The 22,999-nt window shown below is 39.9% G+C and overlaps 1 protein-coding gene across 3 annotated transcripts in view; it reads right to left on the bottom strand.

The window, feature by feature from the left end:
* The window catches only part of LOC132780924 (solute carrier family 2, facilitated glucose transporter member 11-like), a 60,525-nt gene extending 37,609 nt beyond the window's left edge, over nt 1–22,916 (bottom strand). Inside the window, exons 1-5 of one of the 3 annotated variants that reach the window (XM_060784798.2) lie at nt 22,860–22,882; nt 20,794–20,843; nt 14,592–14,690; nt 9,074–9,234; nt 2,323–2,447 (exon numbers count right to left, since the gene is read on the bottom strand). In XM_060784798.2, the coding sequence (XP_060640781.2) occupies nt 2,323–2,447; nt 9,074–9,234; nt 14,592–14,690; nt 20,794–20,841 (433 nt within the window). In that variant the 5' untranslated portion in view covers nt 20,842–20,843; nt 22,860–22,882. Of the gene's footprint in view, nt 1–2,322; nt 2,448–9,073; nt 9,235–14,591; nt 14,691–20,793; nt 20,844–22,668; nt 22,816–22,859 lie in introns of those variants that run through there. The other 2 variants (XM_060784797.2, XM_060784799.2) reach the window with 2 other exon arrangements.
* Between the last annotated feature and the right edge of the window lie 83 nt (nt 22,917–22,999).

The raw sequence follows: 22,999 nt of genomic DNA, 5'->3' as shown, positions 1-22,999 counted from the left end.
TGCTAAGCAAGGGGCTTTGAATGAAATTAACAGCACAAGAGAAATATACTCTTTCTTGTAGTTAAATAGCAATACAGAAGAAAATGTTTTTAAGAAACAAGATGTGACATATAGAGGTACAAGAAGGTACTTTCTTACACAGCATGTTGTGTTGTTGTTAACTTCAAAGGTTGTAGTAAAGTGCAGAGTCTGCATGTACAAGAAGGTACTTTCCATCAAAAGGTCAAGGGAGGGGGGCTGGAAAGAGAGTACTTTCCATGACAAAAAATGTTTTCTTTTGTTAAAGGTTAAAATTGTTGATCTCACAGTAAAAGGTTAAAATTGTTGATGTCAGTGGTACTTTCCCTTATTTGCATTGTTTGCACTGGGGTATAAAGATATGCAGATTTCAAGAGAAGAGGCGGCAGTCACTTGAAGGGTAGCATCTACATATGCTGTCAGGCTGTCCGCCTTCTTCATGAAGAAACTAAAATAAAACCTTGTTTTTTTGATCTTTCATTGGGACTGTCTCCTTCCTTTCGTGCTCCCGCGATGTGGACCTAAGAAGACCCAATTTCGGGTCTCTAACATTATAATCGTATATTATGACATAATTACAGTACTATTATAATTTATTATTATATCATTATATTATTTTTGTGTATTATTATCTTATATATTATTCAGTTCTTGTGGGTTTTTTCGGGCTATATGGCCATGTTCTAGAGGCATTTCTCCTGACCTCTGAGGATGCTTGCCATAGATGCAGGCGAAACGTCAGGAGAAATGCCTCTAGAACATGGCCATATAGCCCGAAAAAACCCACAAGAACTGAGTGATTCCAGCCATGAAAGCCTTCGACAATACATTATATATTATTATCTTAAATATTATTATATTATTATTATATTATTACTATTATTATATATTATTATATTATTATTATTATTATTATTATTATTATTATTATATAGTTATATATTATTATATATTACTAATATTATCATATATTATATTATATTATATTATTTACTTTATTTGTATACCGCTCTTCTCAGCCCTTAGGCGACTCAGAGCGGTTTACAATTTAGGTATACACAATACAAAATCATTAAGCATTTAAAAGCAATAGCATCACAAATCATTAAATATCAATATCAATACATCACTACATCAATATAACAAATCCATCAGGTCTCATCAATGAAATCAGAATCCAAACTCGTTATCCGATATTCCGTGTTCCAATAGTCAGTCAATCAATCACACTGCTTAGTCGAATACTTGTTCAAACAGCCAGGTCTTTACTTTCCTCCGTAATGCCAGCAAGGAGGGGGTCGATCTAATATCTGCAGGCAGGGCGTTCCACAGCCAAGGGGCCACCACTGAGAAGGCCCTGTCTCTCAACCCCGCTAGGCGTGCTTGTGAAGCCGGCGGGATAGAGAGCAAGGCCTCCCCAGACGATCTTAATGTCCTAACTGGTTCATAGGAGGAGACGTGTTCGGACAGGTTGGTTGGGCCAGAACCGTTTAGGGCTTTAAAGGCTAAAGCCAGCACTTTGAATTGTGCCCGGTAGCAAATTGGCAGCCAGTGGAGTTGGCACAGCAGTGGAGTGGTGTGCTCCCTGAGTGCCGCTCCTGTTAGCATCCTGGCTGCCGATCGTTGGACCATTTGAAGCTTCCGAGCAGTCTTCAGAGGCAACCCCACATAGAGAGCGTTGCAGTAGTCTAAACGGGATGTGACTAGAGCATGGACTACCGTGGCCAAGTCAGGCTTCCCAAGGTACGGGCGCAGCTGGCGCACTCGTTTTAACTGTGCGAATGCTCCCCTGGTCACCGCAGAAACCTGGGGTTCCAGGCTCAGCGATGAGTCCAAGATCACACCCAAGCTGCGAACCTGCGTCTTCAGGGGGAGTGTGACCCCATCCAACACAGGCTGTAACTCTATGCCCTGTTCGGCCTTACAACTGACCAGGAGTACCTCTGTCTTGTCTGGATTCAATTTCAATTTGTTCGCCCTCATCCAGACCGTCACAGCGGCCAAGCACCAGTTCAGGACCTGAACAGCCTCCTTAGTAGCAGGTGGAAAGGAGTAACAGAGTTGGACATCATCTGCGTACAGATGACATTGTACCCCGAAACTCCAGATGATCTCTCCCAGCGGCTTCATGTAGATGTTAAACAACATAGGAGACAATATTGAACCCTGAGGAACTCCACAAGACAATGGTTGTGGGGTTGAGCAGGTGTCTCCCAATAACATCTTCTGAGAACGACCTTCTAGCTGCAGAACAGTGCTTCCACTGTTGTATTATATTATGATATATTATGATTATTCTAATACCTGTGTTGATTCCAATGAGGAACCTTCCAAGGATGAGGAGCTCATAAAGTCTGGTGGGGAAACTGAGTCCCATCAATAGCGCCGCCAGCAGTGCAATACCATTGTTCGCCAGCAGGGCCCCTTTCCTATATAGAGAGAAACAAAGAAAATAATACTATATAATACATAATAATAGTAAATGTATCATCTATATAAATAAAAATGTAATGTTCGTTTGTGATATTAACAGAACTCAAAAACCACTGGGGGAATTGACACCAAATATGGACAGAACACAGCATTCAGAGCAATCTATGTCCTGCACTCAAAGAAATTCCTCCCAAAAACCAGCAAGGCCTTAAATTTTAAAAGAGAACACTGCGCATGCGTCCAAACCCATTCTCTTCCCCTCACCCCCACAGCGCGAGCACAGCCAGCGCGAGAGGCACCAATGGCATGCCCAACCGGCAAACAGGCGAGAAGGCGTCCCGCAGCCATGGCAGAAAAAAGGGGTGACGCTGGGTGAGTGAGGCCTGCCTCCAAAGCGCCTCCCTCCCGCCTGCTCCGCACCTGGCTCCGAGGATCCTTCCTTCCAGCGCCCAGGCAAGAGGAAAAGAAGGGAAGCAGCAGAGAAGAAAGGAGAGAGAGAAAGAGGGAGGGAAAGAAAGCAGGAATGAGAGAAGGAGAGGTGGAAGCGAAGAGCAAAGGAAGGAAAGGGAGAGAAGGAAGAAAGGAGAGAAAGAAGGAAACACTCATGCCATGACTGATCAAGACCAAACTTGGCACACAGAGCCCCCATGACCCACTCTCCATCCTGGTGCAGTTCGGAGGAGGATGGACCACAGATGATGGGACTCGCAGTCCCTTCACTAACTACCTGAGACCACTGCCAGCCATATAAATTTATTTATTTACATTATTTCTATCCCGCCCATTTCAGCCCGAAGGCGACTCACAGTCGGCACAATTCGATGCCGAAACAAAATACATACATTAATAAAGCAAAAATATCAAGTGCAATTAAACATAAACGACATTGCATAATAAACAATTTAAAAAGAAACTATGTCCTCTTGTTCAAATCTTCATCCGTTACATTGTCTTGGCCGTTCCTGGGTCAATTTCCAACTCTAGTTTGTCTGTTTACTCCGGGGTTCCGAATGCTTGCTCGAAGAGCCAAGTTTTTACTCTTTTTCGGAAAGTCAGGAGCAGGCCCGTAGCCAGGATTTCGTTTCGGGGGGGAGGGGGGGCTGAATTTTTTTCAGCGGGGGTTCGGGGGGGCTGAGTTTCGGGGGGGGGGGCTGAGTCTGAATGAAAGAGGGTCTAGCCCAGCAAACCTTTTGTATCATTACCCCAATACCCCCATGCATATGGGATATATTGAGTATGGTGATCAGATCATGTTATGAATAAACATAACAGTTTAAATAATGCACCAGTAAAGCCTTTTCGCGAACCACCATGAGAATTTCGGGGGGGGGGGGGGTGAAGCCCCCTGAGCGCCCCCCCCCCCCGGCTACATGCCTGGTCAGGAGGGAGGGGGCTGATCTAATATCCCTAGGGAGGGAGTTCCACAGCCCCCATTACCAACTGATAAAGGCCAAACTTGATACAATATTCCTTTCTCTAATAACCCGGGCAACACCGGGTTCCCAAGCTAGTTAATCTATAATTCTAGTAATAAGACATGATAATAATGTGTAATAATAATAAATAATGTATATTAATATAATATATAATAATGCATAATTATATTATTGTTATAATGTATAAATAATGTATAATTCTAGTAACAATACATGTTAATAATGTATATTAATGTTGTTTATTCATTCAGTCGCTTCTGACTCTTTGTGACCTCATGGACAAGCCCATGCCAGAGCTCCCTGTCGGCTGTCACCACCTGCAGCTCCTTTAGAGTCAAGCCAATCACTTCAAGGATACCATCCATCCATCCTGCCCTTGGTCGGCCCCTCTTCCTTTTCGCTTCCATTTTCCCCAGCATCATTGTTTTCTCTAAGCTTTCTTGTCTTCTCATGATGTGGCCAAATTACTTCATCTTTGCCTCTACTATCCTTCCCTCCAATGAGCAGTTGGGCTTTCTTGCCTGAAGTATGGACTGATTGGATCTTCTCGCAGTCCAAGGCACTCTCAGAACTTTCCTCCAACAACACAGTTCAAAAACATCGATCTTCCTTCACTCAGCTTTCCCTATAGTCCAGCTCTCACATCCATAGGTTACTACGGGGAATACCATTGCTTTAACTATGCAGATCTTCATTGCCAGTGTGATGTCTCTACTCTTCACTATTTTATCGAGATTGGTCATTGCTCTCCTTCCAAGAAATAAACTTCTGATTTCCTGGCTGCAGTCTGTGTCTGCAGTAATCTTCGCACCTAAAAATACAAAGTATGTCGGCCTCCACATTTTCTCCCTCTAGTTGCCAGTTCTCAATCAGTCTGGTTGCTATAATCTTGGTTTTTTATGTTTAACTGCAACCTAGATTTTGCATTTTCTTCTTTCACCTTGCTTAGAAGGCTCCTCAGCTACTCCTTGCTACAGCCATCAAAGTGGTATCATCTGCATATTTAAGGTTGTTAATGTTTCTTCCAGTAATGTTTACTCCAGCCTTGTATAATAATAAAAATGGTGTATTATATAATAGAATCATAGAATCCTAGAGTTGGAAGAGACCTGGTGGGCCAAGAAGCAGGAAAATCACATTCAAAGCACCCCCAACAGATGACCATCCAGCCACCCTCCAAAGAAGGGGCCTCCCCCACACTCCAGGGTAGAGAGAGAGAGTTCCACTGCTGAACAACTCTCTCTCACAGTCAGGAAGTTCTTCCTCATGTTCAGGTGGAATCTCCTTTCCTGAAATTTGAAGCCATTGTTCCATTGTGTCCTAGTCTCCAGGGCCGCAGAAAACAAGCCTGCTCCCTCCTCCTTATGATGTCCCCTCACATATTTACCCAGGGCCCTCACCATCTCTCCACCTTCTCTTCTGAAGGCTAAACATGTCCAGCTCTTTCAGCCATTCCTCATAGGGCTTGTTCTCCAGACCCTTGATCCTTTGAGTTGCCCTCTTTCTTGGAACACATTTCAGCTTAGAGTCAACATCTCCCTTCAGTTGTAGTGCCCAGAATGGGACACAGTGTGCTTCCTGGTAAAGTGGTCTGACCAAGGTAGAATAGAGGGGTAGCATGACTTCCCTGGATCTAGGCACTAGGCTCCTATTGATGTAGGTCAAAATCCCATTGGCTTTTTTGGCCACCGCATGACATTCCTGGCTCATGTTCCCTTTCCTCCCCACAAGGACTCCAAGACTTTCCCCCCACATCCTGCTGTGGAGCCAGGCATCGTTCCCCCATTCTGTCTCTTTGCATTTCCTTTTTTTCTGCCTGACTGGAGTCTCTTGTATTTGTCCCTGTTGAACTTCATTTTGTGAGTTTTGACCCATCATCTCTCTAATCTGTGAAGATCATTTTGAATTCTGCCTGTGTCATCTGGGGTATTGGCTCTCCCTCCCAGTTTGGTCCCATCTGCAAACTTGGTGATCATGCCTTCTGATCCTTCGTCTAAGTAAATAATAACGATGTTGAACAGGACTGGGAACCCTGCTGATGGCACTCCGCTCCTCACTTCTTTCCAAGATGAAGAGGAAGCATTGGGGAGAATCACCCTTTGGGTTTGTTCACTTAACCAATTACAGATCCACCTAACCATAGTTTTGATTAGCCCTTCTTTGCCAGAAGGTCATGGGGGAACTTGTCGAAGGAAGGCCTTCCTGAAATCCAGATATGCTCCATTCACAGCCTTCCCTGCATCTACCCAGCTTGTAACTCAAAAAAAAGGTCAGTTTAGTCTTTTGATGAATCCGTGTTGACTATTAGTGATGACCGCACTCCTTTCTAAGTGTTTGCAGCGTACTGGTGGCTTGAGTGCCACCAGTATGCTGATGACACTCAGCTCATCCTGAGGATGGAGGGCCGGCCGGACTCTGTACCCGAAAATTTCCATCAGTGCCTTGAGGCCGTTACTGGATGGCTGCGTGCCAGCAGGTTGAGGGTGAACCCAGCAAAGATGGAGATCCTTTGGCTGGGCCGTCCGGGTGGGAGATTCAGCTGCCTACCCTGGATGGCGAGACACTACGTCCGTCACCTTCTGTAAAAAGCCTTGGTGTCTTATTGGACCCACTGCTCACAATGGAGGCCCAGGTCTCTGCTGTGAGCAGATCTGCATTTTTCCACCTACGTCAGGCTAGGCGACTGGCTCCCTTCCTATCTAGGAACGACCTGGCTACGGTGATCCAGGCGACGGTCATCTCGAGGCTTGACTACTGTAACACCCTCTACATCGGCCTTCCTTTGTCAGTGATCCGGAAACTGAAGCTGGTGCAAAATGCGACGGCTCGTCTTCTCGCCGGGGTGCCGGCGAGGTGTCGTATCACCCCAATTCTACAACAGCTGCACTGACTTCCGATTGAGTACCGGATTACTTTCAAGGTGCTGGTACTAACCTTTAAGGCCTTATATGGTCTAGGGCCGGCGTACCTGAGGGCCCGCTTATCCCCCTACCAACCCCAGAGATTACTTCGGTCCAAAGACCAAAATTTGCTTGAAGTCCCCAACATCCGGACTTTTCATCTGTCCTCTACTAGGCAGAGAGCCTTCTCGATTGTGGCCCCTTATTTATGGAAGGCCTTGCCAGTTGAAACCCAAACCATCCGAGAGCTACTTGCTTTTCGGAAAGCCTGTAAAACCTTTCTTTTCTGACAAGCTTTCGATGGGTGAATAACTCGGGACTATGTCTGTTCTCGTTTTTATTGTATTTTAAAGTTGGTTGTATTGTTTTAATCTACTGCTGTAAACCGCTCCGAGCCAAATTGGGAGTGGCGGTATACAAGTCAAATAAATAAATAAATAAATAAATAAATAAATGTCCTTAACGATCTTTTCCAGTATCAACGTGAGGCTTTTTTTTCCATCATGTCAGGAGCGACTTGAGAAACTGCAAGTCACTTCTGGTGTGAGAGAATTGGCCGTCTGCAAGGACGTTGCCCATGGGACGCCCGGATGATTTGATGTTTTATCATCCTTGTGGGAGGCTTCTCTCATGTCCCCGCATGAGGAGCTGGAGCTGATAGAGGGAGCTCATCCGACCTGTCGGCACAGGGGTTTAACCCACTGCGCCAACGGGGGCTCTGACGTGAGGCTGACTGGACATTGATAATTCTTTAGTTTGTCCATTTTTCCCTTCTTGAATATTCATAGGGGTCACGTTTGCCCTCCTCCAATCTGCTGGGACTTGTCCCATTTTCCAAGAACCCGTACCTGGATTTCACGGTCCCCCATGCTCTTCTGGCAAACAAACTAGTCCAGTGTGGGCTAGGCAAAAAATTACATTAATTGCGTTTGTTAGGAAGAGATTGCAAATAGCCGATCCCTGTGTTGCCACTTCTATCTTCTGGACCATAAAATTGTCTGCAAGGCAAGCAAGGAATTTGTTGGACTTTGCACTCTTGGCCGAATTTGTTTTCCAGCAAATATTGGGATAGTTGAACTCGCCCATGACTACTATATCTCTTTTTTGTGCCTGTTTGGTCAGCTGTTGACAGAAGGCTTTGTCAAGTTTTTCATCCTAGCTTGGGGGGTCTGCAGTAGACACCCACAACAAGATCTATTTGAGTCCCAGTTCCCTTGATTTTTATCCAGATGCTTTCAAGCTGATTTCCCGAAGTGCAGTCTTGCATCTCTTCTGCAGTGTAACAGTTTTTGACATATAAGGCTACTCCCCTTCCTCTCCCCTTTGTTCTGTTTCTGTGAAAGAGGTCTTAGCCTTCAATGTCTACATTCTAGCGATAGGAGTCATCCCTCCAGGTTTCAGTGATGCCTATGACATAATAAGTATGGTGTTGTGGTAAACGCTGGAGTTTGTCTTGTTTATTTCCCTATTATTTTAATATAATGATTAATAATAATAATAATAATAATAATAATAAATATAAATATAAATGCATGCTGACTGGCTTATGTGTATGGCGAGGGGGGACCCGAGGTGATCCCCACAGATGATAATAATTTAATAATAATAATATAATGATAAATATAATAAATATTAATATATGAACCCTGGTGTGCCAATGCGTACGGCGAGGGTGTCCCACAAATAATAATAATAATAATAATAATAATAATAATAGACTGACCATCCAATGCATATGGTGAGGGTGCCTCTGACGTGAGCCCCACAGATGATAATAATAATAAAAATAATATAATAATAACATTATGTTAGAAAACAGCTTACAGCTATAGTTAGAGAAACTGGGTACCACTAAACAGAGGAGGAATTTTACAACAACATAAACAAAAAGATTTTTAAAAGCAAAGAGGAAGTCCTGATGGCTCTTCGTCACAGTGGTTGGAGCGACAGCACCCTTCGTGGCTGGATTCAAGCACAACTTCCAAAGGCACCAAAAACCTGGATGTCAACACAACATTCCTCCTTTCTGTTCTGACTGTCTTTGCCCTATCCAAAACGGCATTGAATGTTTGCCGTGTATGTGTACTGTGATCCGCCCTGAGTCCCCTTGGGGAGATAGGGCGAAATATAAATAAAGTGTTATTATTAATATAAATATAATATAAGAAGAAGAAGAAGAAGAATATACTAATAATTGTAATACACTGACCAGCATATGGTAAGGGTGCCCCTGAGATGGGCCCCACAGATAATAATATTAATAATATATAATAAATGAACCCCTACCGCCCGATCTGTACGGCAAGGGTCCCACCAAGGTGTGCCCCGCAGAGCCCTCCGAGGGAGAAGACGGAGGCCACGGTTGACCATAGCAGGGTCAGGAGGTCCGGTCGGAGGTTGGTGCCATAGCGCTCGCGCCAGGTCTCATTCAGGAAGCCCTGGATGTGCTACAGGGAAACAGAGAAAGAAATGGGAGGTAATGGTAATAAATAATAATATGATATAATAATGTATTAATACAACATAATAACGAATGTAATAATAAGATACAATAAAATAAAATGATATTGAATAAAGGATAATAAATAATAGCATTAAAATATTAATATACAACATAACATCATATAATATAAAATAATAATATAATGATATAATATAAAATAATAATAAATATATAGTAGTAATATTAAATAATAATATAATATAATTTATTATTATTGTTATTATTATTATTATATATCACATTATTATTTTAGATATTTTACTAATATATTCAACATGTATACACACAAACACACACACACACTAGCTTGCAGACCCGGTGATGTCCGGGTTTTTTTTTTTTAGAAAGGGATTGTTTGTGGTCCAAGTTTAGTCTAGTCCAGATCAAATATCAGCTGGGTTCAGTGAGTACGGGTGAACTACAACTCCCATATGCAAGTTCCATCGTCCATGGACCATCCTCCTCCAAATGGCACCAGGATGTAGAGTGGCTCATGGGGGCTCTGTATGCCAAGTTTAGTCCTGATTTGTCATTATTGGGGCTCACAGTGGTTTCAGAAAGTGAGTGAAGGTACTGGATCTACCATCATCCATTGTCTATCATCCTCCAAACCTCACCAAGATGGAGAGTGGGTCATGGGGGCTCTGTGGTTGAAGTTTGGTCTTGAACAGTCATTGGTGTGGGTCACAGTGGTCTCAGGAAGTGAGTGAAGGTACTGCAAGTCCCATCATTCACGTTCCATCTTCCTCCAAACTGCACCAGGATGTAGAGTGGCTCATGGGGGCTCTGTATATCAAGTTTGGCCATGATCTGTCATTATTGGGGCTCTCAGTGGTTTCAGGAAGTCAGTGAAGATACTGCTTCTCCCATTATCCATTGTCTATCACCCCCCCCCACAGACCCCCCCCCACAGGTCTTTGGGGGTCTGTGGGGCAAGATTGGTCCTGCTCTGAGATTTGCGGGGACTACAGTGTTCTGTGGGATGTAAATTAGGTGAAGGTACTGGAAATCCCGTCATCCATGATCCATCCTTCCCCAAACTTTACCAGGGTGTGAGGTGGGTCATGGGAGGTTTTTTGCCAAGTTTGTTCCAGGTCTGTCATTCGTGGGGGTTGTTGTGGGCTTAGGAATTGAGTGAAGGTACTGCAAATCCCATCATCCATGGTTGATCCTCCCCCTAACTGCACCAGGATGTAAAGTGGGTCATGGGGGCTCTGTGTGCCAAGTTTGGTCCTAATCCGTCATTGGTGGGGATTGCAGTAGTTTGTGGGAGCTGAAGCAATTGAAAGTACTGCAAATCCCATTATCTGTGGTCCATCCTCCCCTAAACTGCACCAGGACATAAAGTGGGTTATGGGGGTTCTTTGTGCCAAGTTTGGTCCAGGTCCGTCATTCATGGGGGTCACAGTGGACAGTGGAAGTGGGAGGCAATCAGAAAGCTGCCACATACACAAATACATAAAGACATACATATACACTTACAAGCATTCACTTTTTTATACAGTGTTCCCTCACTTATTGCGGGGGTTTCGTTCCAGGAGCCCCCGTGATAAGTGAAAATCTGCGAAATAGGGATGCTCCGCCCACTCGATGGTGGCCTCCTCCTCCTCACCTCTGCTGCTCCCGGCCTCTGAGGCCCTTTGGGCACCATTGATGGCGCTGCCAAGTCGGCCTGGCAGTTCCATCAACTGAGCCCAAGGGGCTTCCGAAGCTGGGAGTAGCACAGGCGGCAAGAAGGAGAAGGCTGCTGCCGAGTGGACGGAGACTCCTCCTGCTCGCCTCCAGTCTTGGAGGCTCCTTGGGCACCGTTGATGGCACTGTCAGGCTGGGCTGAGGCCTTAGCCCAGCCCGGCAGTGCCATCAGTGGCAGCCAATGGGCCTCCAAAGCCAGCAGGAGCACAGGTGACGTGGAGGAGGCTGCCGCAGAGTGGGCAAAGCCTCCTCCTCCTTGTCATACCTCAGGATAGATTCACTTTTCTCAGAACACCACACACACCAAGGCTATAGGTTTTGTAGTTTATTAAAGAAAAGGCAAAGTCTTAAACACAAAAGTAAAGTTGCAAAAGTTCAATAGCCAAACAGAGTCTTAAATGCAAAGGCAGAGTTTCCAAAGTCCAAAGGCAAACAACATGAAGCATATTCCATAAGTATTGATCAAACAAGATTCCATGGCAGCATGACAGAGTCCCAAGACGCCAAGATCCCAATCAAAGTCCCAAGAAGCCAAAAGCATTGCCCAAAAGCCAAGGCAAGCCGAAGTTATCAGGGTGTTCGCTGAAGTTGCACTGACAAAAGGCTGACTACAACCAGCTCATTAAATATATTTTCCTAGCATGAAAGCATTCCTTTGACCTCTAGAATCATAGAATCATAGAATCAAAGAGTTGGAAGAGACCTCATGTGCCATTCAGTCCAGCCCCTGCCAAGAAGCAGGAATGTTGCATTCAAATCACCCCTGACAAATGGCCATCCAGCCTCTGCTTAAAAGCTTCCAAAGAAGGAGCCTCCACCACACTCCGGGGCAGAGAGTTCCACTGCTGAACGGCTCTCACAGTCAGGAAGTTCTTCCTTATGTTCAGATGGAATCTCCTCTCTTGTAGTTTGAAGCCATTGTTCCGCGCCCTAGTCTCCAGGGCAGCAGAAAACAAGCTTGCTCCCTCCTCCCTGTGGCTTCCTCTCACATATTTATACATGGCTATCATATCTCCTCTCAACCTTCTCTTCTTCAGGCTAAACATGCCCAGTTCCCTAAGCCGCTCCTCATAGGGCTTGTTCTCCAGACCCTTGATCATTTTAGTCACCCTCCTCTGGACACATTCCAGCTTGTCAATATCTCTCTTGAATTGTGGTGCCCAGAATTGGACACAATATTCCAGGTGTGGTCTAACCAAAGCAGCTCTAACCTCTAACCTCTCTCTTGTTTGCAAGCCTTGTTTGCAAGCAGCGAAACCTGAATTGCAAGCGATCCTCCCTGTCTAAGTCTGCCGAGCCTTCAAGGTTGAATAACTCATTATCCTGGGACTGGGAATCGGCAGGCAGAAACTTCGCAGGCTGGCTCGCCTCCTCCACCTGCACGTGTGAAGTTTCACTAAGATCAGAAACATCTTCTAAAACAACATCCCTTGCCATGGGAAACTGAAACTCCTGAAACTCTTTGTCTTCAGCATCAGCATTGTCTGTATCAACTACAGCAACATGTTCAGGAATCTGAAACCCATCATCCTCTTCCTGAGGCTCCAGCTGCTGAGCCACAACACTCCTCACCGCCTCCAAAGCCAGCAGGAGCACTGGTGGCGAGGAGGAGGAGGTGTCAGGAAATGAGTGCAGGTGGCACAGTGGTGTCCGGAAATGAGTGCATCTCCCATCATCCATAGTCCATCCTGTTGAAGCTGTCTGCAATTTATAATGTAGATTTCAAAGTATGTATGTATGGCATGTATGTATGCTTAAAATGCAGTAGCTATGTGCCGAGTGTAATGTATTCCTGTGTGGAAAGAGTTAACTGAACCATGAAGGGAACGGCATTCCTAGAGAGATCATAAATCAAGTGTGTAGAACAAATGGACAGCAGCGTCGTATGTCATAGTTACTCTGGAATGCAGGAGGTGTGCACTAGTAGTGATAACTGTTGAAGAGTTCGCGATGTCACGATCTATGTGGTAAGTTTGGTCCTGTTCTGTGATTTCTGGGGGCCACAGTGTTTTGTGGGAAGCTAATCAGATGATCTATCCTCCCCCAGTCATCACCAGGGCGTAAGATGGAGCATGGGGGTTATGTGTGTCAAATTTGGTCCAGGTCCGTCATTCATGCTGGTCGCAGTGGTCTAACAAAGTGACTGAAGTTACTTCAAGTTCCATCATCCATGATACATCCTCCAAACCACACCAGGATGTAGATTGGGTCATGGTGGATCTTTGTGCCAAGTTTGGTCCAGATCTGTCATTGGTGGGCATCACAATGGTCTATGGGAGCTGAAGCAAATGAAAGTACCACAAATCCCATCATCCGTGATCCATCCTCCCCCAGACCACACCAAGACGTAAAGTTGGTCATAGGGGTTATGTGTGCCAAATTTGGTCCTAGTCTGTCGCTCGTGCAGGAAGCAGTGGCCTGTGATAGTGGGAGCCAATCAGAAAGCTGCCACATATGCACCCACATACCCACATACAAACATTGACTTTTGTGATATAGATAGACTATCTTGGGGAACCGGCGGTGCCCGGGTTATTTGAGAAAGGCATTTTTTGTCTGTGCTACAAGTTTAGTCTAGATCCAATGTTGAGTGCAGGTGAACTAAAACTCCCATATGCAAGTCCCATTGTCCATGGCCAATCCTCCTCCAAACCACACCAGGATGTAGAGTGGGTCATGGGGGCTCTGTGTGCCAAGTTTGGACTTGATCAGTCATTGGTGTGGGTTGCAGTGGTCTCAGGAAGTGAGTGAAGGTACTGTCATCCCAAAAACAGCACCAGGATGTACAGCTGATAATGGGGGTTCTTTGTGCCAAGTGTTGATCTGTAATTGGTGTGGGTGACAGTGGTTTCAGGAAGTGCATGAAGGAACTGCAAATCCCATCATTCATGGTCCAGCCTCTTCCAAACAGCACCAGGATGTAGAGTGGGTCATGGGGGTTCTATGTGCCAAGTTTGGACTTGATCAGCCATTGGTGTGTGTTGCAGTGGTCTCAGGAAGTGAGTGAAGCTACTGCAATTCCCATTATCCATGGTCCATCTTCCTCCAAATTGCATCAGGATGTAGAGTGGGTCATGTAGGGTCTGTGTGCCAAATTTGGTCCAGGTCTGTGATTTTTCGGGGCCTTAGTGTTCTGTGGGAAGTGAATTGAGTGAAGCCCATTGTCTGTGGTCCATCCTCCCCCAAACTTTACCAAAACATGAGATCGGTCATGGGCGGTTATGTGTGTCAAGTTTGGTGCAGTTCCGTCATTCATGCTTGTCCCAGTTGTCATACAATGTGATTGAAGGTACTGCAAGTCCCATCATCCGTGGTCCATCCTCCTCCAAACCACACTAGGATGTAGATTGGGTCATGGGACTTATGTGTACCAAGTTTGGTCAAGGTCCGTCATTCGTGGGAGTTGCAGTGGCCTGTAGAAGTGGGAGCCAATCAGAAAGCTGCCACATACCAACATATATACATACCCATATACATACATACATACATTGACTTTCATATATATAGATACATATATAGATTTATAGATTATTATTATTATTATTATTATTATCCATTATATTCTTAAGAGGAAGGGGTGGGGCTTAAGGGGAAAGGGCGGGGCTTCACCTCGGTTGGGGCGTTGATGACGGACACATTGTAGCCATATTGGAAAGTCCCTCCTATCCCGGCTGCGCACACACACACCAACAGCGTCCACGTTGGGCCCTGAAAATGAATAAACAATAAACAATAATATATTAGATAATAATAATACACAATGGGTAATAATAATATAATGGATGATAATAATAATAATAGATGGTAATAATAATATAAAAATAATAGATAATAATATAAACAATAATAAAGGATAATAGTTGATAATAATATAATATAATAAATAATGTCCAATAATAATATATAATAATAATGTTGGATAATAATACATCATGAATAATAACAATAATATTAATAATTAAGTTCTTGTGGGTTTTTTCGGGCTATATGGCCATGTTCTAGAGGCATTTTTCCTGACGTTTCGCCTGCATCTATGGCAAGCATCCTTAGAGGTGAGGTGATAATTAATAATTTATTATTATTATTAATAATTATTAAAATATTAATAATTATTAAAATATTAATAATTAATACTAACTCGCAATAAATAAATAATATATTAGATGATGATGATGATGATAAAATAGAGTAATAATAATACAGTAAAGTCGCGTTTATCCAACATAAACAAACTGGCAGTATATTGGGTATGCAAAAATATTGGATAATAAGGAGGAATTAAGCCTATTAAGCATCAGATTACGTTATGATTTCACAAATTAAGCACCAAAACCTAATGTTTTACAACAAATCAACAGAAAAAGCAGTGCAATACACGGTAACGTTATGTAATTACTGTATTTACAAATTTAGCACGATCTGGGCGGGAGGCAGACTGCATTGGATAATACAGAATGCTGGATGAGGGAAGGTTGGATATGCAAGACTCTTCTGTGTGAGATTACAAAGAGTTGGAAGTGACTGAATGAATAAACAACAACTGTATAATGGAAAACAATATTAACTGGAGAACAAATAAATAAATAGATGAGCTTTTGCACCCAAGCTGCTTATAAGGTCTCTTTGGCATTAATGTGTCTTAACTCTGGGTTGTTGTGAGTTTTCTGGGCGGTCTGGCCATGTTCCAGAAGCATTCTCTCCTGACGTTTTGCCTGTATCTATGAAAGGCATCCTCAGAGGTAGTGAGGTCTGTTGGAAGTAGGAAAATAGGTTTATATATCTGTGGAATGACCAGGGTGGGACAAAGGACTTTTGTCTGCTGGAGCTAGGTGTGAATGTTTCAACTGACCACCAAGTGATGGCCTGACAGTTTTTAGGTATGGCTTGGAGGAATCCTCTGTTGAGAGGTGATTAGCTGTCCCTGATTATTTCTTGTCTGGAGTTCCCCTGTGTATGAGTGTTGTTCTTTATTGATTGTTATAATTTTAGAGGTTTTTTAAATACTGGTAGCCAGATTTTGTTCATTTTCATGGTTTCTTCCTTTCTGTTGAAACTGTCCACATGCTTGTGGATTTCAATGGCTTCTCTGTATAGTCTGACATGGTGGTTGTTGGTGTGGTCCAGCATTACAGTGTTCTCAAATAATATGCTGTGTCCAGGTTGGTTCATCAGGTGCTCTGCTATGGCTGACTTCTCTGGTTGAAGCAGTCTGCAGTGCCTTTCATGTTCCTTGATGCGTGTCTGGGTGCTGCGTTTGGTGGTCCCTATGTAGACTTGTCCACAGCTGCATGGTATACGGTAGACTCCTGCAGAGGTGAGAGGATCCCTCTTGTCCTTTGCTGAACGTAGCATTTGTTGGATTTTCTTGGTGGGTTTGTAGATAGTTTGTATGTTGTGTTTCCTCATCAGCTTCCCTATGCGGTCAGTGGTTCCCTTGATGTATGGCAGGAACACTTTTCCTCTGGGTGGATCTTCATCTTTACTCTCGTGGCTTGTTCTTGGTCTTGCAGCTCTTCTGATGTCTGAGGTGGAGTCTCCATTGGCCTGGAGAACCCAGTTCAGGTGGTCCAGTTCATCTTGGAGGAGGTGGAGTTTGCACATTCTTTTTGCACGGTCTGCCAAGGCTTTAATGCTGCTGCTTTTTTTGACTTGGGTGATGGTTGGAGTTTTTATGTAGATATCTATCCATGTGTGTAGTTTTTCTGTAAACGGTGTGACCCAATTGTTGATCTGGTTTACCGCTGACTAGGACATCTAGAAAAGGCAGTTTTCCTTCATTTTCTTTTTCCATGGTGAATTGGATGTTTGGGTGGATGCTGTTCAGATGGTCCAGGAACCTGTTTAAATGCCTCATTGGAAAAGGGACATATTCAATTGAGCCTGAAAAATGCAATTGTGAGACTGTTCCTTACAAAGGCGTCCCTAGATTCCTCGGTCCTAAAAAACTACTGGCCGATTTCTAACCTCCCTTTTTTGGGCAAGGTTCTAGATCGAGTGGTTGCCTCCCAACTCCAGGGATTCTTGGACGATACCGATTATCTAGATCAGGGGTCCTCAAACTACGGCCTGAGGGCCGGATACGGTCCTTCAAGGTCATTTACCCGGCCCTCGCTCAGGGTCAACCTAAGTCTAAAATGACTTAAAAGCACACAACAACAACAACAATCCTATCTCATCAGTCAAAAGCAGGCCCACACTTTCCATTGAAATACTAATGTTTATATTTGTTAAAATTGTTCTTCATTTTAATTATTGTATTGTTTTAAAGTGTTTTTTGCACTTTTTTTTGTCACGTCTGCAAGGACGTTGCCCAGGGGACGCCTGGATGATTTGATGTTTTATCATCCTTGTGGGAGGCTTCTCTCATGTCCCCGCATGAGGAGCTGGAGCTGATAGAGGGAGCTCATCCGCCTCTCCCCGGATTCGAACCTATGACCTGTCAGTCTTCAGTCCTGCCGGCACAAGGGTTTAACCCACTGCACCACCAGGGGCTCCGTTTTTTGCACTACAAATAAGATATGTGCAGTGTGCATAGGAATTCATTCATGTTTTTTTCAAATTATAATCCGGCCCTCCAACAGTTTGAGGTACTGTGACCTCAAAAAAAAAGTTTGAGGACCCCTGATCTAGATCCATCACAGTGTGGTTTTAGGCCTGGCCATGGTACCGAGGAGACGTCTTTGGTCGCCTTGGTGGATTTATTTATTTATCGTGTCATCCGCAACCAGAACATTGTATTACATTTCTAACAGAACAAAACAAACAAACAGACAAAACACAGAATTTGTGAGTTTGGTATTCTATTAAATGTCCTTTGACCAGTATCTGGCCACTTGGAGTGCCTGTGGTGTTGCCGCAAGGAGGTCCTCCATTGTGCATGTGGCAGGGCTCAGGTTGCATTGCAGCAGGTGGTCAGTGGTTTGCTCTTCTTCTCCACCCTCGCATGTCGTGGATTCCACTTTGTGGCCCCATTTCTTAAGATTGACTCTGCATCTCATGGTGCCAGAGCGCAGTCTGTTCAGCGCCTTCCAAGTCGCCCAGTCTTCTGTGTGCCCAGGGGGGAGTCTCTCATCTGGTATCACCCACGGATTGAGGTGCTGGGTTTGAGCCTGCCACTTTTGGACTCTCGCTTGCTGGGGTGTTCCTTAGTGGATGACCTCCAAAGAGAACTGGACAGAACTGGAGAGTGTGTCCCGTTGGTTCTCCTGGTCGATACCATCGACCATGGTATCCTTCTGGAATGGGTCTCGGGGGCATTGCTCCTTCCTGGAGGGTTATTCCCAGTTGCTGAAGCTGGGGGATACCTGCTGAGACCCATGGCCTTTGAGAGGAAACGCAGCAACAGCTCGAACTGTGAGAAATGGCTGCTAAAAGCTGTAGAGACTCTCTGCCAGCTTGGGGGATGCTGGATTGGCTTCTTTTGAAGCAAGGAACCCCACAGAATCAATGTCCAGGCTGTTGCTTTGAGGAAAAGGTAACAATGTATTAAGAGATCTTGGTCCATATTTAAAACTTGAAAGGTAAATTAATGATTCTGAAGAGGCCAGACGTGGATGTTTCTGAGGAGAATAGATGACAGTTTCCCTTGCTCTCAGTCTCGGGCATAGGGACCTCTGAGGCACCCAATACCCAAGGCGTTAACCAGTTGTTGTTTAATTAATTGGTTGAATTAACTGGTTGTAGGCAATATAACTGGTTATTAGGGCTGGGCGGTTTCGTTTCGTTAATTCGTAATTCATTAAAAATTCGTTATTTTTTTTTGTTAACAAAGCGATAACGAACCATTCTGAAGCAACTTAAAAAAGAAAAGAATTTTTCAATTCATTTCGTAAATGCTTCGTATTTCGTTATGTATTCGTTTCGTTATTGGTTTGAGGTCGTTTCGTTATTATTTCCGCATGTCTGGGGCAAGTTTTATAGTTGTTTTTTGTTTAATTAGTGAAAAAAAATTATAATATCACACCAACAGTCAACAACAGAGGGAGAGGGAAGCTTCAGAAGTTTTTTTAGCGATTGCGGCCGCCATTAACGAATCGATTCGTTATTGTTTCGTTATTGTTTTGTTATTGTTTTGTAAATTTTTTTACCATTTACGAAATTTCGTAAATATCGAACTTTTTTTAAGGAAAATTTCGGAATTCTTTTAAATATCGAAACGCAAAAAACCCCAAAAAACAAATCGATTTTAGAAACAAATTTTTCCGTTGTTACCCAGGCCTACTGGTTATATTACCTACAACTGCTTAAGAAGTATTGATTTAAATGGCCTGTCCAAGTCTGAATCTCTGGGACAAACTCAAGACACATCCTGCCTGAAGGAGTCCCTGTTCAAGTTTTTAGTTTTATATCTTGGGAGTTTATATTCATGTTTTAAGAAGTTTGTTTTTGGATTAGTGTTCATGGTATGATTCTTCTTTTTCCTGGATTATGCTCATGTTTTGAACCTGGCTTTTCTTGTACCTTGTTATATGGAACAGATTTGATTTTTGTCTTTGGAATGTTTTCCCTATTCCCAGTTTGGATTTGATGACTTATTTTTCCTATCACCTGTTGGATTTACAATTCTTCTTTCTTATGATGACTTTTCCTTTTTACACGTGTTTTTCTTAATAAACTGCTTTATTACCACTTTTGGTGTTGAGGGCAAGGTGAATCCTGGGGTGCAACACACAAAAATATTTGCAGAAATACTCACAAAAATATTCATAAATATGTTCATTAAAATATTCATTGAAATATTCGCAGTAATATTCACAAGATAATAATCACTGAAATGTTCATCAAAATAATTACGAAAATATATTTATTAAAATAATTGCAAAAATATTTATAAAAACATTCCTATACATATCCTTAGAAATATTCATTCCTAGATGGAACGGGGGGAAAAAAGAAAACCATGGAAAGCCTTCGACAATAAACCATGGAAAATTCTGCTCAGATGCCTTTCATTCTTTCATTCCTTTCTTTCTTTGCTTTGGGGCACCAAAAGGGTGTGGATTTCAATGGATTGCAGTGGCAACAATCCTTTTTCTGTGCTTTAAAAGTCCCATGACTTTATTGCTCAGGATTAAGGATTAAGGAAACAGAGCAGAAAATAGCTACCTGAATTCACCCCAGAAAGAAAAATATTCATTAAAATATTATTAATATTATTATTTATTAAATGATTATTATTTTATATATTACATGATGATAATAATAATAAATAGTAGATAATAATAGATAATAATATACAACACAAAAATAATAATTAAATAGTAGGTAATAACAGATAATATACTAGATAATAATAATAATACTAATAATGGATAATAATATAAATAATAATAATATACTAGATAACAGAAATAGTTTATTATTAATTTATTAAAATTATTATATAGTATTATTATAGATTGTATATTACTATATCTGTAGGTATATTTTATATTAGTGTATAATAATTTATATGTTATATTTTAATTTTATTATTTTTATATTATTGTAGCGATTCTATATTATTACTGTATGAAAATATTATTACTATATTACTTATAGAATTGTAACAATATTGTTATTTTTATATATTATTACTACATATTATTACAGTTAGTATTATCGTAACTATATTGTTACCGTAATATTTATATATTTTTGTTATTATATTGTTGTTGTTATTATTATTAATATTATTATATAATTAAGGAAAGGAAGAATGAAGAAAATAGCACACTTAATTCCAGAGACAGAAAATTTGTTTATTAAAAATATAAAGTAAAATAGAAATAGAAATATATATATCCCATTAATATGATATAATATTCCTTACCTTCCTTATTTTTTGTGAGGCTCCTGGAAGAAGAGCCTGGTTCTCCATCCCTTTAATATAATATAATAATATAGGAATATAATATAATATGCTAATATTAACAAAATAGTACATATATAATAAATATATATTCTAATAATATAAAAATATAATATAATGCTATAATATAATATGTTGATATAGTATAATAGTAATATAGTATAATAATGAATATAATACAACAAAATATAATAATGATATTATAATGTAATACTATAATAACATTATATAATAAGGTAATATGATATAATATAACATAATACTATTATAAATATCATATCATAATCATATAATTTTCATTTTAATTTTTTAATTTTTGTATGTAAGTATTTTATCTTTTACAATCGCCTAGAGCATTCTCGGATGGAGGGCAATTAATAAGTAATTAAATGATGATGATGATGATGATGATATAATATAATAATGTAACAATATGATAAAATATGTAATTATATAATAATATTTAATTAAATATTGTAATAAATATAATATAATACCATAATGCAGTAATAATATAAGATAAAACAATAGTAAATGTAATAGAATAACAAAACAATAGTAATATAATAATAAAATTAATAGTATAAAATAGAAATAATATATATACTATATATAAAATAAATAGTACAATATAATGATGTGACAATAAAATACAATATGTTATATAATAATATAATATAATAATGTAAAGTATGATATAACAATATAGCAAATATTATTACATATTATTATATTGTAGTATTATTAGTATGATATTGTATTACATTATATTATTATCAATCTTATTTATATATTTATTTATATATACAATATATTATGAGCTTAGCACAATATTAATATTATAGATATGACTATATTGTACTATACTGCCATATTAGTAATAATACATGTAAAATATAATATATAATTATTACTATATTATTATTATGTACAATATATGTAATACACTCCCAGTATATTATACAATTTATATAATTTATAGTTTATTATCATTAGTATTATTATATAACATTATTTATTATAATTGATTATAGTATCATTTTATATTATTTGTTATTATATTTATTATTATATTATAATAATATTTTAATTTATTATTTTATATTATTTTTATATGTGTTATCATTATTATTATAATAATATTAATAATGTAATATTAATATAATATTAATATAATAATATAATAATAATAATGTAATATAACATATTAGCATAATAAAAATATAATAATATTATAATAATATTATAATTTATTATTTTATATTATTTTTATATGTGTTATCATTATTATTATTATAATATTAATAATGTAATATAACATATTGGTATAATAAAAATATAATAATATTATAATAATATTTTAATTTATTATTTTATATTATTTTTATATGTGTTATCATTATTATTATAATAATATTAATAATGTAATATAACATATTAGCATAATAAAAATATAATAATATTATAATAATAATGATAACGCATATAAAAATAATATAAAATAATAAATTAAAATATTATTATATTTTTATTATGCTAATGTTATATTACATTATTAATATTATTAATATATGTATTATTTTACTATATATTACATTAGTAATATTAGTAATATAATTTAATAACATAATACCTATATCTATTATGTAATATATATAATATATTATATTACATTATTAATATTAATATCTATGATATAATTCATTAATAATACTTTAAATAATATAAAAATATGGTGTTCTATCTATTAATACAATATAATATATTGCACCATTAATATTAATAATAATAATAATATTAATAATGTAATATAATGTAATAATGTATCTATCAGACCTTCTTTTCCTTCTCCTCCTCCTTCTGTTAATGGGGACTTTCATGCTCTTCTCCCCTTTTTCATGCCTTCCTTCAGAAGAAAAAGCAGCTGCTCTCCATTCGCTTCGCTGATGAATTAATATTTAGTTCTGCTTTCATTTTTGGAAAAAAAAGAAAAAAGGAAGGAAAAAAGGTTATTATTATTTCCTGACCTTTTCTTTGCTGCCGTCCATTGCATTGCATTGAAAGGAATGAAGGACCCTCCCTCCAGAGAGAGAAAAAGAAAGGCAGAAAGCAATAATACAATACAATATATATATAAAAAAAATAATACAAAAATCGTAATAATATA

Source organism: Anolis sagrei, chromosome X (genome assembly GCF_037176765.1).
Source record: "Anolis sagrei isolate rAnoSag1 chromosome X, rAnoSag1.mat, whole genome shotgun sequence".
NCBI lineage: Eukaryota > Metazoa > Chordata > Lepidosauria > Squamata > Dactyloidae > Anolis > Anolis sagrei.
Note: the sequence above shows the minus strand (reverse complement) of the source record. Positions and strands in the feature narration are given on the sequence as shown.